Source organism: Carex rostrata, chromosome 9 (assembly GCF_964058835.1).
Source record: "Carex rostrata chromosome 9, lpCarRost1.2, whole genome shotgun sequence".
NCBI classification, from domain to species: Eukaryota; Viridiplantae; Streptophyta; class Magnoliopsida; order Poales; family Cyperaceae; genus Carex; species Carex rostrata.
The window spans coordinates 749,515-768,538 of NC_135926.1; the positions used below are offsets into that span (position 1 = coordinate 749,515).

General features: G+C 31.3%; 1 protein-coding gene across 1 annotated transcript; it reads right to left on the reverse strand.

Moving 5' to 3' along the window:
* Positions 1 to 531: 531 nt before the first annotated feature.
* LOC144559626 (FAF-like protein (DUF3049)) lies at positions 532 to 2,243 on the reverse strand. Its single transcript, XM_078308697.1, has 2 exons — positions 2,103 to 2,243; positions 532 to 1,964 (listed from the first exon to the last, which is right to left on the reverse strand). The coding sequence occupies exon 2, from the start codon at positions 1,953 to 1,955 to the stop codon at positions 759 to 761; it is 1,197 nt and encodes a 398-aa protein (XP_078164823.1). The 5' UTR covers positions 1,956 to 1,964; positions 2,103 to 2,243; the 3' UTR covers positions 532 to 758.
* Between the last annotated feature and the right edge of the window lie 16,781 nt (positions 2,244 to 19,024).

Sequence of the window (19,024 nt, forward strand, 5' to 3'; positions counted from 1 at the left end):
TTGTTGAATGACCAGTAAATACATATATTACACTAAATTCTATACAAAACTTATTATAGACAACATATTTGAAAGGTCTTGATTTAGTTTGTTATCGATAAATCTTTTTACAGTAACAGCTGTATCTCTGTCCGCCACAGGAAAACGAAATCAGAAAAATAATATTCTGGTTACATCCCCCCCAACCCCAAGCAAAGATCTCCGTTGCACCTTCCAATTATTCTCTCTTTAGTCCCCTTCCCCTACTAAGTTTTGACAGCTCCACTTTCTCGATCTGATAATTTATCTTGCGAACACATCAAATAATTGTAATAAACTAATATTACTTCTGGCGTACAAAGACTAATAAATTGCATTTGAATTTTCTTTCTCAGTCGGAAGTTTCATTGCCACTTAAAACTCCCACATGGCACAAAAGAAATGGAATACATTATCAAAGAGAAGCAACTCAGAAACAGGAAGAGTAATAGTCTTGTTAAAAATCATCAATTGCATTCATTGAATAATTATCCTCGATTACAAACATGCCAGTTCCTCGATCGAACTTTTGAATCTTAAATTGCTCCCAACACAATTATTATAATCATATACATGAATTTCCAGAAGACCCCCTATCATTTACTAGCTAATTCAAATCTCTCCCTGAGTCCCTGAATCAGCTTTGAGACAGGATCATTAAACAAATACCGTCATAGGATAATTTTGGTCAACTCATCTACTAATAGATAAAATGGATTTTGTTTGATTGATTTTATGATTCATAAGGTAACAATGTAGCGGGGTTCCCAGATGAATAGCGGTCGTCGGAGCTGACTGCACCGCCGCATTTGGTGGAGCAGTTCCTCCTTGCTGCGGCGCGTTGACCCGGCCGTTGTAGCAACAAACAATAATTGTTCATCATCTTCCTCCTCATGTGACTTCTCGTAATGGGACGAGGCGCTGAGAGCCGATGCTGCAGCCACAGCTGCTGCTGCTGTGGTGGTCATTGCAACAGCACGCCTTGATGGCGGCAGGGTTGTCAGCACCGTATCAGCAGCCGCGGTCATGGCATCATCCATGGAGCTTCCCACAAACTTATTGATCACTAGAGAAGACCTGTGCACCCTTTTCGACACAGCCAGCTGGTTCGGCTGTGTGCTCACCTTGACCTCGACCATTGTTCCCCGATCAACCACCTCGACTTCTTCTTCTTCCTCCGACTCCTCCATCTCAATCTCCTCTGCCTCGGATTCATCCTCTGACTCAATTTCACTTTTGCTCTCTGGCAATTCTGCCTCCTCAATTGCATGTTGGCCGGTAAAGGACAGCAGGAGGCGGCCATCATGTCGGCGTGCATGCAAATAGTTTTGCGTTGGCACAGGGACTGCCTCCATGACCAACCGGCCGTTGCCACATCGGTACGGCCGCATGCGCAGGCATGGCCCACCATTGGGGTTCGAGATCGATGGAAGCGGTGGTGGGAAATTGCGTGGCGGTGACTTTCTACTCACAGCAGCCGATGGGCAATGGTAAGGATTCTCTTGATTTGTCACATACATCGGTCCCATTTTCATGGCCGGAATCTTTGCAACCAATGGTTCATGTTCTTCGATTTCGGTGAGGTGGCCATGCTCTGATTCAGTGTCAGTTTCAGAGTCAGTGAACGAGGCGAGGAAATCATCAGAGCCACTCTCAGAGCCAAGGTTCTCAGTGCAAATTTCAAGACTCTTCTGACTAAGAGAGCTAGAAGAGCGGCGTACCAAGGGATGAACATATGGTGGCGGCATGATCGTGTTATCAGGCTTTTGAGATTGGATCAAGTTCCATATGTCAGTTTGACCCGGCTGCTCTTCATCTTGCTTTTCTTCTTTAGCAGAGATGATAGGGACATCGTAGATTTTCAGTTCGAGCATGCTCGGTGGAGCAACGGGGCCCACCTTGTTGGTCTCTGTGCTGATGTAAGTAACAACCGACATGCTTTGGTGCTGATATAAGAAAGGAGAGAGAGAGGAGGGTTTAGTTGAACTTCTTAATTAATTAATAAACCCTTTTCGGGAAATAGAAAGATAGTTGTTTAGTGGCAGGTCAACAAATAGTCAACAATTTTGTATGAGAATTATTACCTTGAATGAATTCAAAGGAGAAATTAAGAAGGTTCTTTCTCTGTGCACCACGGTGTGGTGCTTGAGAGGGATCGAAGGAAGGAAGAGGATTAGAGGAGATTGGGTTTATGGGAAAATAGAAGGCTGAGGAGTGATAAGTAAAGAAGCAGGGGAGTGGGTGGTATTTGTAGGCGTCGAGTGAGGAGAGAGAAATAGGGGGGCCAAGGGCCAAGGCCAACCACACCTGTGTCGCTGTGTCCACTGATTTCATTATTGCAATTTTTTAAGCTTCGAATGAATTCGGCCTTTTTAACTGTTCTACTGTTTTTAATAAAAGAATAATAATAACTTTTATGTTTAAAATCCGCGTCAGCGCCACTATCTGGAATTCGTATCTCAGCATTAACTCAAAAGATTCCGAGAATCTTTTCAGTTAATAAATATTGATCATTTGATCTGATTTAAAATTTATGCTGACTAAATTTGCACTAATATTAAAAGATCTCTATATCATAAATAGAGATCGAATTAACTCCGTTTAAAATTTTAAGATTCATTAATTTAAAAGATTCATTTTTGAGTTAATGCAAATATTTGTATGTTTGCCCTTTTGGCTGAAAACTTTTTATTTCACGCTTCTTAAGTCAAACGGTGATTATAATGGAAAGAAATTTGACAGATAAAATAAGAGTAATATGAAAAAAATGACGGAATAAGTTTAACCGTCTCTCCATACTAATTATCTTCCTATAATCTTCATTTTTATATTAAATTTGTAGATGTCATAATTCATCCACAACTATAATTAAAAGATAAAATTTTGTACTGAATATCAGTCTGCTAATTAGATAATCAATCATATTTTTATTAATTATAAAATTTTGTACTGAATATCAGTCTTCCAATTAAATAATCAATCATATTTTTATTATATGTATCATTTTTATGTTTTTTATGTTTTTTTTTGTGTACAAATCTAAATTTATTTAGATACGTGCTCGCCACATGATGTATTTATATTTCTACAAATCATTTAAAAAAAAGTTGATTGATAACTGATCAAGACTTCAATTCATTTATATTTTTATATTATTTAGAAAATATTATTTGTCATTTAAACATGATTTAGATGTTGGGTTTTGACAGTTCAAACTCATTGATTAAGTCTGTTGGGGTTTTGACAGTTCAAACCCATTTATTTGCTTAAGATGCGAAAAAAATGTAAAACAAAAATTTTACTTCTAACTTAAGCCAAGGATTAAACGGGGTATGTCAGGAAACTTTCCAAGGCGGTCCACCTTCAGTATTCATTTGGCATCAAAATCCAATTTAATCTTTTTACAGATCTACTCCATGATTGATTTATAAAACTTTAATCTACTTACCAATTAAATAGATTAATATAACATATTTATGCCTTGATTCCAAATTCCAATTGGAAAGCAGACCGAGCGAGAAGAACGATCAGGAATGGTTGCCTCGGAGTATCAAATGTATGATACCTCTATCGGTTATCCACTAGGACTAACCAGAGAGCGGTTTATTTCTTTTGCCATAAATACCGTAAACTGCGAAATTTTACAAAAACACTATTCACCAAGAAAAGGACAAAATAATAATATTTACGACTCGCAGTTATTCCGATTCACTAATAAGCAAAAACAGAAATACCGCGACTTTCGCAAATATATTATTTTCGAATCCCGTAACAACCGTAAACCGAGAAAGATAAAATAGATTACCGAATTGATTTGGTATCAAGTGAATTAGTAAGTTTCTCTCTCCATGTACCCCTCTATTTATAGGCTTTTGAGGAGATTCGCAAAAGACCGAAATACTCCTCAACATATGCCTATTTACAAGGTATGCCATTGAATGGATAAGATTGATGACGTGTCATGTGGATAAGATCGATGACATGTGAAAAGACCAAAATGCCCTCGGTCCAAATTCAGATAATATCCATATAATTATTCTGAACAATTATATTTCTTGCGGTTGTTGTTTCGGTAACTTTTATACAACGTAACGTGTACGTTTATAAATTAACCTTTGTTTTTGCTTGTCATCTTATATGACATGTATAATTTAATTATAACACGTATAATTAATTATAACCATCTTATTATTAATCATAATCAATTTATATACGTTTATAAATTAACATTTGTTTTTGTTTGTCATCTTATATGACATTTATAATTTAATTATAACACGTATAATTAATTATAACCATCTTATTATTAATCATAATTAATTTATAATTAATCAACAAGATTCTCCGATTAGCTCCTATACGGTGTGACCCAATAGGATATGTGTTATGTTGGTAAATAGAACTAAAAATGTTTTAACTTCTATAATCATAGGAGGCATCTGACATCTGCACTATAACCATCCAATTACACAGATGATGCTGTACTGTACAATATCACGATTCAGTAAACTATTTACTTGTGTCAATTCTTCTGTCTCATAGCTATCAGATCAGTTTCAAGGTAGGTGTGTGTCATCTTTGCAAACTTAATCTTTTCTTGATCTTGAGCAGATTATCAAATATAATTACTCTTGTAATTATACCGCTAGCAGATAATCTTACTTCATCAAGGGGCCCAGTGATGCTATAGCTCGTATAAAGATACGACAATAGTATTTTTGGTAAACCATCACTTCCTCAGCTAAGTTATGTATACCGAAGAGCTACCGTTATAACTGCGTTTTACCGACAGCGTTAGGTAACAATCACACATACACATTTCATAGTAGGAACGATGAATACCTCATACTGTAGAACTTAACACTGAATGAAAACATTAATGACACGAACACAATTCCATTTAATGTTTCATTCGGGGTCTGTCAAATATCATATTCCTATAACATATATATGCGTGATTAAAATGACATCTCTTGTCAGTGGTCTGCAAAATTTGACCATCTTTTAATCCTCACACTAACCTTATAGCGGTAATTAGTGTTCCTACTAATTACCTCGGTCAGAGACTTTTAAGAGTATATATCATATGTATTATGAAGTTTCACAATTTCAGTCATGAACTCGGAATGATTCATAAATGCAATAATACTCAAGGCAACAAAATGATATATAATTAAACATTCAATTCATGAACAGAGCTTTATGATAAATTATTGTATTATTGACTTCTAGATTATTACAAACTAACACCAGATACTTATATTCATTTTTGTATTTTAAGTGTTAAATATTTAAATCTTTATTGTTAGTTCCATCTGAGTTTCATCTGACATATTTTATTTATACTAAAAAAATATATATTTAAATTAATATAACACAATATTTATACTAAACAAATATATATTTCTACTAACATAACAATATTTTTACTGGACAAACGCCTATTTATATTACATGGCATGTTTTATATTAAGAACGTATGCAATAAAACAATGTGTTTATAATTTGTGTAGTAACAAAATATGTAGTTGCACAAATTAATGAATGTCTTTGTACATACAGTTATACATTCATATAGTAACTGAGTTTCTTATCTATTAATTTGAGATTTACAAAAATCTCCTACGTACGGAGATAAGTAATGGTGATATTTGAGGATTTTTTTTTAAAAGGACAGAAAGATACTGAAAAGATGTTAAGTAAAAAGAGGGAAAAAAAAGGTGAAAGAGCAAATAAATATGCTTGCTGAAAGCAGAAGGGCAAAAAAGTTGGCAAAAAGAAAAATCTTCCAATAAAATTGCAGGAGGTACAATGTGTACCGTACAAATTAACGAGGGAAACGATGGTAGAAAGAAATGGAAAATTTTATCAATTGTTCTGTTACTTCTGTACGATGATTAAGTTTACGGTTCAAAATTCATCGAACCAGTTTTAAATAATAAATTCAAATTGTTCAAACTAACCTCCTTTAAGAAAACTCTTTTTACATATAATTTTTTTAATATCAAGCATTTTAGAAAAATAAATGCATTGAAATGTGCACCATTTTTTTTTTTATCACTTGACTTGACTTGATACTATGAATTCAATTTTTTTTTTTTTTAAAATATGTGAACAAAGTTCTTTTGACAGATACCGATTTGAATGAAATCGTATTTATAAGATAATCACAAATTACCATATCTATTTATGTACTATTTTCGTCAAATATAGCAATGAAAAAAAAAATATATATATATATAATTTGATAGCCGCTATCAAATAGTTTCAAAAAGAAAAATATAATATTGAAATAACAGAAAATCGGCTTACAAAAAACGAAACCAACACTTGCTGGAGAAAAATAAAGACATGTTATATTTAAAAAGCATATATAATCGAATTTCTTTCTGATGTTCTAGACGGTATCCCACAGCCTTAGCATTCTATTTTGTTATATGCAGTATGTTTGGTTGTAAAATAAAAATAGTTAGAATAGTCAAATAAAAATAGTTATTATTTGTTTTATTAAAATAATTAAATTTTAAAAATTTTAAAAATATTATATTCTAAAAAGACAAAATATTTAAATTCACTATTCTAGCTATTTTAATCCAACCAAACACCGAATAACCTATTATAAATCCAACCAAACATGCTCTACATCTTCACATTTCGCCAAACGCGAATTTGAATCATTTGAACGGTAAAATTACAAAAGAAAATGTTCATGTCTTGACAGACCGTATACTATTATACTGTCCGAATCGATTGATAAAAAAAAAAATTTCTTAATTTACTTGCCAAATATAAATTTATTGGCATACAAAAAACTCCACTAATCTGTTTGTCTTTAAAAATATATTTTTTGGGAATTTTTTTAAAAATTGTTTTGAACTTTTTGGGGTTAATTTGCATGTATTACAAGTGTAAATGCAAAGCTTGCCACGCTTGATAAATCCAAGATCCAAGGTTCTGACCTAACCAAATAAATGAGAGGTAGCTGGAAACCGTCAGATCGCTATTTCCAAAACTTTCCAAATACTTTGGTTTTGAGTTCGCTCAATTTAAACGGATTTTGTGAGCGATTTTCAAATAAATGCGAGAAGGATGGATATGATGAAATTTTGGTGTTTAGCTAAGAAATAAAAACATATAATTATGATTGGTCTAAATAGGTCCGGTTTAAAAGTTGATGGACAACAGATGTCATTTGATTTTGAATAAAAGTATATAATAATTGTTCAGAGCTATTAACATAAGTTAAATATCAGCTTTCAAAGTTCAAACAGTTAATCTAAACCATTTAACATGAAGTATAGTTAATATATAATTGAAAATCAAATTTTATATTGTTTAAAATTTATTTACTATTTTTTAAACATATAGAAAATTATAGTTTTTTATAGTCTAAAATCTTCTAAATCAATAAACTTTCTACCTATCTTAAAAATAGTATGAAAATTACATAAAATATAAAATATGATCTCCAAATACATTTTAATATGAAAATCAAGTTCAACAAATTGGATCTACTCTTTAAACTTTAAAAACTAATATTTTACTTATCAACACCTGAGTGAAGTTCTTATAAAGGTGCGTTTGGATGAGGCAAAGAATTAATAGTGCTAACCCGGGTTAGCTACTATTTTATGTTTGAATGTGTTTGGGTTAGCAAAAAAGAACTATTATTTGTTTGTCTTTTATGAGTTAGCATACTATTCTACTAACTCAACTAAAAGTTGGGTTGTCGCACTATCTCAAATTTCAGTTAGCTCACTATTCTTACTAACACAAGTCTTCATCCAAACACACCCTTAGTATATTGGCCGAACTTTGAATTTCATAATTTATTATTCAAATCTTTAAAATATATGGTTGATCAATGTTTAATTAGATATTAAATAATACATAAGAACTAACCAACTACACAAAGAGTGACACTCTTTGGGTGGGAAGTTGTGAGTTTGAAAAACCAGTTGAAATTTGAGTATGAAAATTATTATGTGAGAGATGTGTCCTTTGTTGAAGAGATGTGTCATTTCGCTAAACGATATGTGCCATTTCGAATGAGTCCTTACATATTCTATAAATATAATGGTAGATCTCACATTCAAAAATCAAATTATATAAGGGAGAAAATTTCAGACAGTTAGCTAGGTCTAGATATCCGGAAAAAGAAGAAGAAGAAAGAATCACAAGTACTTCAGTTGTAAATCAGTGGAACACGCTTGATATATTGTTACGGTGTGCTTCCAACTAGTGTTTTTGGAGACTTGACACGAAAAAAGCTGACCAGATAAACTATGAGAGAGCTTAGAAGAACTAAACGTAAAATGAACTTTCAAGATCATATTGTTTTTTGCTGCAATAATTTTGATCTTGAATTTTTCACAATTCATTATTTCCAACAAAAACACGAATGGAGGTCTTAAATACATTAAATATAAATTAGTAAATTAGATTCTATCGTTCTATATAAAAAAAATAATAATAATGCACATTTCATTATTATATTACACAGTTAGTTTTAACTTCAAATACTTTAGTTCAGTAATTTTAGAATATTTTTTGTGAAATAATTTGCAAGGATGAAATTGATAAATGTGTTGTTTTTCATCTTTATCTTGAAAAATAGTTAAATTATTATATACTTTTACCTCAAAAATGAAGAACGACTCTCAAGTCTCAACCTTATAAAAAAAGTCAATACTTATCTAGACTATCATAATAATTAACAATTAGGTTAACCGTACTTGATTGTTCAACAATACAATGTGAAGATTTATCTCTTTAAATAAAGAAATAATTAAAAAAATATGTACTAGTGAAGATTTAGAGGTAAATATTATAATTTTTCCTATAGAATATAAATCTTTCTAGTATTCTTCCGTCCTGAAATTATGCTTAATATTATTGAGTGATCTCAAAAAACAAAAACCATAATTAATATAATATAATTTCATGTGCAACATAATTTGTCAAATTCGTTGTGTTAATTACATTATCATGGTCATGCAAAGAAAAAGGCTAATGGAAGTATTCTCATTGGAACATTGTTTACATATATAGATCTATATATTTATATTTGCCCCGACATTCCTTTTGCTTGTTTTGGTAATTAGCAACCTTAGAGGAAAAGTTTACTGTTGACTTTGAGAACTCGGAGTTAGTAGGAATTCGACACGTGCAACGCATAACTCCATTAATTAATCAAAGAGAAATAGGAAAGAATATTTTTGTTTGAATATAAATATGCCGATTTCTTTTTCTGTAGAATTAAAAAAAAAAGTTTTGTGGTAATAGATTAAGAATATTTCTTTTTTAGCACAGACATTGTTATGTCGATGTTTCACATCAATTCTGAAATACTAATATTTTTTTAAGGCTCAGTGGCTTTTAAGTCTCAATTAACAATTTTATTGATAAAATATCGAACTTACAACGCGTCAAATGACTCAAATTCTAAATTCATTCTTTTATTTTCATAAATTTTACAAACTACTTTAAATAACATTAATCTATAATCTCAATTAAATACATTCATAATTACTCTATTACATTTTCATATCGCTCTCTACGACCGGATATGTTTTTTCAACCACCACCGCACTCCGATGCCCGGATCTACTCACCCGCGCTCCAATTGAGATAACGTAGAGACTCAACGCGCTCTACCATCATTTGACCGTTGGATTTGCTCCTCTACCATCATCTGACTGCTGCACACGCTCCAATAATTGAAGCCAAGTTCAATCGAGATGATATGCTTCGCATCAGCTTTGTTCCTTTCCCTCTCTCTCACCCTCCTCACCGCTCGAGGAGATAAGAGACAAGAGAGAAGCAAAGTTGTAGTATCTATAGTTGAGATGGAGAAAGAAAGAGAAGGGTGGTAAGGGAGGTGGGGGGAAGAGGGAGAGGGAATGGGAGGCGGCTTAGATCTTAAATTGTCTATTTTTTAATAGTAGAAATAATAAAAATTAAATACAAATGTTGGTGATATATATATAACATATCAATATATGCTATGAATCTATATCTCTATTTTTAAAGTTGAAAATGTCAATGCGAACAAGTAAATATGATCTCTTTATGAACATATATTTTAAGATCAAATTTTATATTCTTTTTAGAATTTTGTCACTATATTTTAGATGAATAGAAAATCATTATTTTTGAATGATCTAAAATATTCAAATCAAGTGATTTTCTAACTTTTTAAAAAGTAATAAAAATTCTAAAAAATGGAAGTTTTGGTCTGCGCAAATATATATATTTTTATATAAATATCATGTTAAATGATTCAGATTGACTATTTGAACTATAAAAATAAAATACGAGTCCATAACACCGTGAACTACGAGTGGAAACCGATTCTTTCCTTGTGAACTCCATCTGGCGATTTGGAAGATGTTGTGAGAGTCGCCACTCTCTCTCAACTCCTATATCTTGCCCCCTCCACCCCCATCCACTTGGTCCACCATGCCTCACTCCATCCAAGCAAATGCTTCCATTTAATGGATTTGGTCATTAATTCTTTGTCGCTCCACCTCACTCTATTCGAGCAGATGCTTCCGTTGAATGAATCTGGTCACCGCTCTCTGATCCATCTCACCTCACTCCAACTGAGCAGGTGCTTCCGTCTAACAGATCTAACCACCGCTCTTCGCTCTGTCTCGACTTTTCAGGTTCGAATGGGGGTGCTCTGAATTCGCTCCACCTCTATTGTAGTCTCTACTATATCAATCTATATATTGGTAAGATATATGCTATAGTTGATTATGCATTCATGTCGTCTCATTTTCTTCTTCTTCGTTCTTCCTATCTCTTCCTCTTCTCCAACCTTTCCCTATCTTGTTGTGTTTTAATATGAATAAATTAGACACAAACCTCAACTTAGCACAAAGGTTTCTATGAATCCCCTGGCTCGCCATGACTCCAACAATAGCATTGTTTGTGCTAATGACAAAAAATTATGCTGGCTCACTACATATTAATCTGAGTACAAGTACATAAAACCATGCAGACTCGCTATTTACCAATCTGAGCATGAGCACATGAAGGCTCATCTTTTTATAACCACAGTACGGTTCTGTTTTTTTTTTCTTGTATAACTTTATAAAATAGAGTTCATTTATAATATTTTATATATCGTTATAGCTATTATATATATATAGGCTTATGCACTGGTACGAACTATTACTTGTAATCAATTTTTAATTGCTTAATAAAAATACCTACGATTTATTAAATAAAAAAAATATGAATTCACAATACAGCTCACTGCATAATCAATTTTATTTTGCTTAATGAAAATACCTACGATTTATTAAATAAATAAAAAAATGAATTCACAGCACAGATCACTGCATAATATGCATATTACCATAGCCTCAGTAATATTATTTTGGTCCGAACAAAATTAATAAGTTTCACTATATATTTTAATATTTTTAAAAAAAAAAAAACATGATAGTGTAATTTTCATCGGATGAATGACCACCACACATAGAACATGTGAAGCCACTGCAATTGACTTTATCCAGCTGATGTGGAATCCTCTTATCAATAAATACATATATACCCCAAAATGCAAAACACGAAACTATGTGGTTCTCTTCTGAGAGACATTACTCATGACGTGTCCTAATTCATCCATTGACCATTAATAGCACCTTTTTCTAAATTGCACGCCTAACTCATGAATAGATGACTACTACTCACTACTTTAGTACTTTGACATGACATGAACCATAAGGGATGTTGACCGAGATGTTAACTTTTTATTTATTAAGGAAAAATACATACCATTAAATCATTAAAAGCTAATTATTTTGTATATAAATCAACATATATAAAACGATTAAACTTTTTAGTAATTAATAGTTATATACAAATGTACATAAATTGTTTTTTGGCAATTAAAATGAGGCTCAATTGAGTTCTCGGATTTTTTTTTTTGTTTTTTGTTTTTGGCGTCATTGAATTGAAGCTACAGATCACCAAAACTATTTGGACATTGGAAATTGTAGTATATATAATTAACCTGGCTGAGGAATTAAACATGTCAAATACCAGTTCAGATTATCGCCTTCAAATTAATATAAACATTTAACATTATAACTTTTAAATACTAGACAATTAAAATTAAAAGATTAAATTATATGTGTGATTGTACAACTTTAAACACTGAAAAATTCAAGTACAGGTACCTGACTATATCTATTAAAGTACTAATTAACAGTTCAAGTTTAACACTGAACAATTAAAGTATATATTGCATTTGAGTACGCAGTTATTACTTTTTAATCTTGCACCAATCAAGTACTTGCAATTGTGTGCGCAGGATAGCATGTATGGTATGTACAATTGACAGTGCCAGTATAAACATTTATATATACAATTAACACTGGTAAGGATACTGTGCATGGCCATGGATAGATATATATAGACATGTTTTCTTTCGTTTTTAGATAAAGGTGGAGGGGGGGATGACACGGCTGGTTCGGTAGTACGCTCAATTAATTAAGATTCAAGATATTTTTTTCATGAAAATGATGACATTGTTTTCCAAAAATGATGATTAGGTGGTCGTCTCGTATTATTTTCTAACATCTGGCATTCTAAATCCAATATACTAATATATATAGCTGCCTAAGGTGTCTTACCAAAAAGAGCAAAAGAAGCTTCCAATATAGTTCCAGAGCATTTCAGTGCACCAACAACGTCAACTTAGTATCTAATATCGAGATTTATGTATATTTTTAATTTTTTTTATTATGATTTTTTTATAATAGACGAGGTTTTAAATACCGAGATTTTAGTATCTAAGGTGTCTTTCATATCTCATCATATTTCATATTTTATATCTCCGTTTTTAAAATTCAAATAGTCCATCCGAACCATACAACATGATATTCATATTAAAATATGTTGGGAGGCCAAAATTTATGCACAAAATCACTGTTTTAGAAAGAACGTTTTTGTATCTATCTTAAAAAAATAGTAGTAAAAAAATTTCAAAAAAAAATATATTAAAATTGGTCTTCAAGCATATTTTAATATGTAGATTATGTTGAGCGCTTTGGATCGATAGTTTGAACTTTCAAAATATTAATATAAAATGTGAATCACAATGACATATGAAAGATACGAGGCATTAATTTGAACCCTCCTCTTTATAATATTATGAGTAAAACTAGGGTGTGATGTGCTCACCAAGAGAGTTTGGTGAGCACAACTCTAAAAGTTTATCGGATCGACTTCAAACGCCGAATCTAAACCGTTGAAATCCATGTGCTTCATGAGTGATGCATGTGCATGCAAAATTTTGAAAGTTTCGAGTTCATTTGCTACACGGTCAAGCGGTCAAAGAAATGAACATTTTCTTAAGTTAATTTATAAGTTGTTTTATATAGTCAATTTTTATTATTTTTTTGACCACTTGACTTGTAGCAAATAAACTCAAAACTTTCAAAATTTTGAATGCACATGGATTTCAACGGTTTGGATTTGCCGTTTAAAGTCGATCCGATAAACTTTTGGAGTTGTGCTCACCAAACTCTCTTGGTGAGCATATCACACCCTAGCTTTACTCTTATAATATTATATTTATCTTTCTGAATTTAAAAAATATATATAATTTATTGTCTTTTTTAGTAAAATTCATTTTAAATTTATAAATTATCATTTTACTCTTTATTAAGCAAAGGGAATACTATGCAATGTGTAAGACAAATGTTCCATCATCTAATTATTGTATTTGTGAGTATAAATGGTTTATTTTTATTTATGATATGTTTAAATTTCACTTATATTCATTATAAATAAAAAGAATGAATTGTTGTCTTTACAAATCGATCAATTAGAAAATTAAACATTCCTAAATGTAAAATTAGACAAATGAGAACAAAAATCCAGGATGACATTGCCATGTAAATTATTGTGCCGTGATCAATATTCCGCCATTAATTCCCCTCCTACAACTTCCCCATTATAACAGGGAACATGTTTTTTTTTTATTCAATTATTACGGAATTATAAAAGAGCAAATTGGATTTAGTGATGTTAGTCTCCCCACGTGCTTTGAGAGAGGTGGATTCCAAATGGAGATGTCTTCAACCTCTCCATTTGTAAAGGCAAAACCAGAATCCAGTACTTGCGTTGGGTTAAACTTCCATGGCATTGCTTAAATTGCTTTTCCAAGAGAATCAAGGAAAATATCAACACTACAACTTTCCACTATCACTTTAATCTTATAATAACATTTAACAGCAACATCTTCCTAAACCGTTGAAATCCATGTGCTTCATGAGTGATGCATGTGCATGCAAAATTTTAAAAGTTTCGAGTTAATTTGCTACACGGTCAAGCGGTCAAAGAAATGAACATTTGCTACATGGAGTAAAATGCGTTTGTACTCCACGCCGTATTTTCATTTTGAAAGTCCAAACGACCGATCCGAACTTGCTTGGAGACCAAATTTTATATTTTTTGAAAGTTTTTTACTATTTATTAAGCAATTTTGAAAATTGTTGTTTTGCTGTGAACAATAAAAAAACAGTAAAAATTTATGGACTATCGGATCAGCGATTTTCAAAATTGCTTAATAAATAGTAAAAAAATTTCAAAAAATGTAAAATTTGGTCTCCAAGCACATTTCAATATGGAGATCATGTTGAGCGGTTTGGATCGATCGTTTGGATTTTCAAAATAGAAATATAGTGTCATGGAGCACCAACTCATTTTACTCCATGGCTCACCGTAGCCCATATATATATATATATATATAGGTGCAACATGCTAACATATGCGCTATACTTGTAAATTTGCACTTAATGGTTCTATTGAAAATTAGTTTTTTGGATATATAAATTTAAATAATGTTTATAATTCTCTAAATTATATTTTCTATTAAGAAGAGTATTATTAAATAGTACTTGAGTTATGTGGCAAACTCTGAAAATCAATAAAAATAGACGGCATTAATGCCTAAAGCATGTACTTTTTCTTTGATAATTTGATTTTATTAATTTTATTATAAATTAATTTATCTTTTCTAAAGAAAACAATAAAATCCACTATATAGATTTGAACCACTTTTTCATGGGGAAAAGTAATTTCAACAAGAGGAGAGGGTTCAAATGCCTCCATGTTTTTGTGCCTCCATCTCTCTCCATCATTTTCAAAGTTCAAACAGTCGATCCGAACCGCTCAACCTAACCTCCATACTAAAATATATTTGGAGACCAAATTTTATATTTTTAGAAATTTTTTTACTATTTTTTTAGATAGGTACAAAATTAGTAAATCTGAACCATCTAAAAACAGTATTTTTGTACCTATCTAAAAAAATAGTAAAATTTTTTCTAAAAATATAAAATTTGGTCTCCAAACATATTTTAGTATGGAGGTTAGATTGAGCGGTTCGGATCGACTGTTTGAACTTTGAAAATGATGGAGAGAGATGAAGACATGATGGAGGCACAAAAACATGGAGGCATTTGAATCCTCCTCTTTCAACAATATGTCAATTCTATTTATGTATCTTTCTTATTTCATATTATTAGTGGAACTGCCTAGGACGAAGTAGACATCCTCTAAAAATAGTCATCTTATAGTCTACACATCATTGAATAATCAGACCGACTATATTAAATCAAAAAAGTAATTTGAAAATTCAAAAGATTTGTTACTTCGTTAAAAAAAACATAAATCACAACGAAACTCTTGAAACTATATTTTCATAAAATTATAAATTGTGGTACCAAATTAAATTATAATTTGATTGATAATTTTGAATAATTTATCTATGGGAAACAAAATGCATCTAGTAATACCATGATATCTCCGGCCACTTTTGGTGCCGCTTAAGCAGTAGGCGATATTTTATCGCCATGGAAATAAGCTTCCTTCCCCCGCCCCCCCCCCCCCCCCCCCACCCACCCCACACACACACACACACAATCCCGCTTTCTTTCTCCATCTCATCTATATTTTTTTTGAGATAGTGCTCTTGTTTGGTGGATTTGATTACCGCTTTTGATGCTTCTACCAAGTGAATATGGTCACTGCTCAAATCTTCCGTCGTTGTTCGAGCCGGTACTTTCATCTAGCAGATTTGGCAACCATTTTTTGATCCTTCCGCTTTGTGGATCTGGTCATCGGTCTTCGCATCGTTCTTCTGGAGATTTTATTCTCCAATACCAGCGGTTTGCTTTTTCTTATCTTTTTTTGAGCTCTTCTTGTCCTCTTTGACAATGGAAGAGTGGGTGGAACGAGTTGTACAAATAGTTACTTATTATATAGTGGAATAAATGTTCAGTTTTTGTGATGCTGTTGTTATGTGTTGTTTTGTGATGTTTTTCCCCTCTTCTCTCTTTCTGTTTCGAGGTGACTGTTCTGGACTGATTAATTTAGTTCCCAGTCTGGTTTCATTTAGTGTCTTCTCAGCTGATGGGTGACTGTTATGCTGGTCCAATCGATTCAGTTTTCGGTCTGGTTGAGTTTCAATGCCTTCTCAGCTGTAATATGCATACAGAGGAAACTATCGCTAGACTCATATCACGCTAATCAAACAAGGATGATCAATTTGCATTCACAGGATGCACATATATCTCTGTGCGTTTTTTGTTTTGTTTAGTTATATGTTTTTCACAGACACTTGTTCTCTAATCTTATGTAACAATTATTTTATAATTTTTTTTTATTAATAAAACTGTCTATGAATTTTCAGCCAAAAAAAAAAATATATCTCCTGTTTCCAAAGAAAAAAGGAGAGACACAACAGCATGTATGGAAGCGGGAGAGGAGAGAGAAAGCGTGAACCAAACGCACTATACCATATCCACCGCAAATATCATCTGAATACTGTGTCTCTACTCTCACCAAATGTTTATCTCTGCCTTATCTTTTCCCTGTTCTGTTCTTTTAATTTATTCTTTCATTTTTTGGATTCTTCTATTATTATTTTTTTTCTGGATAGGCAATAAGAATATCCCCATGCTCAACTCTCTACAACAACTATTTTGTTTTATTATGTAAAAGTTTCCACATATCAAGTAGCTATTAATTATTTTATTATATATGTATGTATAGCGATTGTTTGGAATAATGTGGGAAATACTAATCAATCATGCATGTAGAAAAAATATATATATACTGGGTAGTATCCGGCTAGCTCATCATGTCATTGTCCATGGCATTAATTGGAATCTCACATAGGTCAAAGTGATAATTTTAAACTTTAAAGGCCAGGCTGATGTATAATAGACAACCACAATACAAAGTCAAAGCACACTAAGCCATATAAATAAATATATGACCATAGGTGCATCAGTGCATGTATAATAGACAACCACAATACAAAGTCAAAGCACACTAAGCCATATAAATAAATATATGACCATATATATAGGTGCATAAAAGAAAACGGAATGAAATTAAGGCACATCATGCCTTAGTTTAAAAATTTAAAACAGCGTACTACGTACACTCATAAATGTGAACATGGAGAAAAAGATAATTGTAAGTATATGAGCATTAAAAATAAAAAAATCTATAGGGGAATTTTTTTATCATGTTAGATTTTCAATGAAAAGAATAATTATAATTCTCTAACCAGCCTTGATCTAGTAGCAAAAGACAACATCTTGTGAATGGAAGGTTGTGGATTCAAAATCCGAATTGAGGGTCCTTTATAAAATATGAAATGAAAATTGATAAGCTAGATCTCTATATTTTTTTATTAAAAATATCTGGAATTTATCGTGGTTTATAAGGGTCAGTGTGATACTTGAAGTTTAAAAAGAAAATGGATATATATTTTGAGATTTCAATTCATAAGCATATACAAGAAATTTTGGGTCGTGCATAAAAAATTTGAAGTTATGTTACTTGAAAATGAAGGATACGTTTTTCTTACTATATTTTGGGTGATAGATCGTGACAACATTTGTTATATTAACATCTTACCTAAATTAAATGACAATATATAACAAATTAATTATTACTTTTGTTATATGTCATATATAACTATAAGCAATACATATATTTAAAAGTTTATAAAATTTTAAAAATCATTTAATTAGTCAACATATTAATAAAGAGAAGGGTTCAAATGCCTTCATTTTGTCTCCACCATGCCTTTATTTTAAAACATTAATAACTCAAAATTTAAATAATAAACTTAAAAATAAATTTGTTAGATGAAATCTATGTTATTTTCTCTATATGCTCATAAAAAATTATCATATTTTGGTATTGTTTTTATATAAATCAATAAGTTGAAAAATCAACGCTTATAAATTATCCATATTAGTACGTTTTTACAAGTTTTTAATGACAACCAAAACAAAGTTACAATATTATATTTTTTTTACATGTGCATATATAAAATGACATTAATCATATCCAATCAAGGTTGTAAATAGCGATTATAGCGGCATAGCGGGGAGACAAAAAAAAAAAGCTATTGCGAATAGCGTAGCTATAGCGGAAGCTATCACACATAGCGATTTTCCCTTTTCAAACTTTATATTCTATATTTCTACTAATTATCAACATAATCAATATTAGAGAATTGATGTAACAACTAAATGACAATTAATCTAAGTCTATACTTTTTATCAATTACGCAAATAAGAAGAAACAAAATCTAAAAAGTAACATTATTTAATAGTTTATACTTCATGGTATTACATATTATAATAGACAAGGAGCAATTAATTTTATAAGGTAAATGAAGTCAATATACATATTTAAACATTTTATAATTATAATAATAATCAAAATCAGCTTTTAATTGAAACAAACGATAATAATTTTACAAATGAATACTATAAAAAGAGTAATCAAAATGAAGAATTAGTATTTGAATATTTCTTGATATAGAATGGTAGAATAAATCACAAATAAAAATAGAAGCATATAGTTTGGTTTAGTATACTTATCGTAGAAGACCATGTAGCATTAGAAATAAGAATAGAAGTACAGAAGTCCATATAAATTGCAAAAAAAAAATCATGTA

Bases quoted from the DNA above. Each gene is read 5' to 3' on its own strand.
- LOC144559626 (XM_078308697.1), bottom strand. From the start codon at position 1,955: ATGTCGGTTGTTACTTACATCAGCACAGAGACCAACAAGGTGGGCCCC.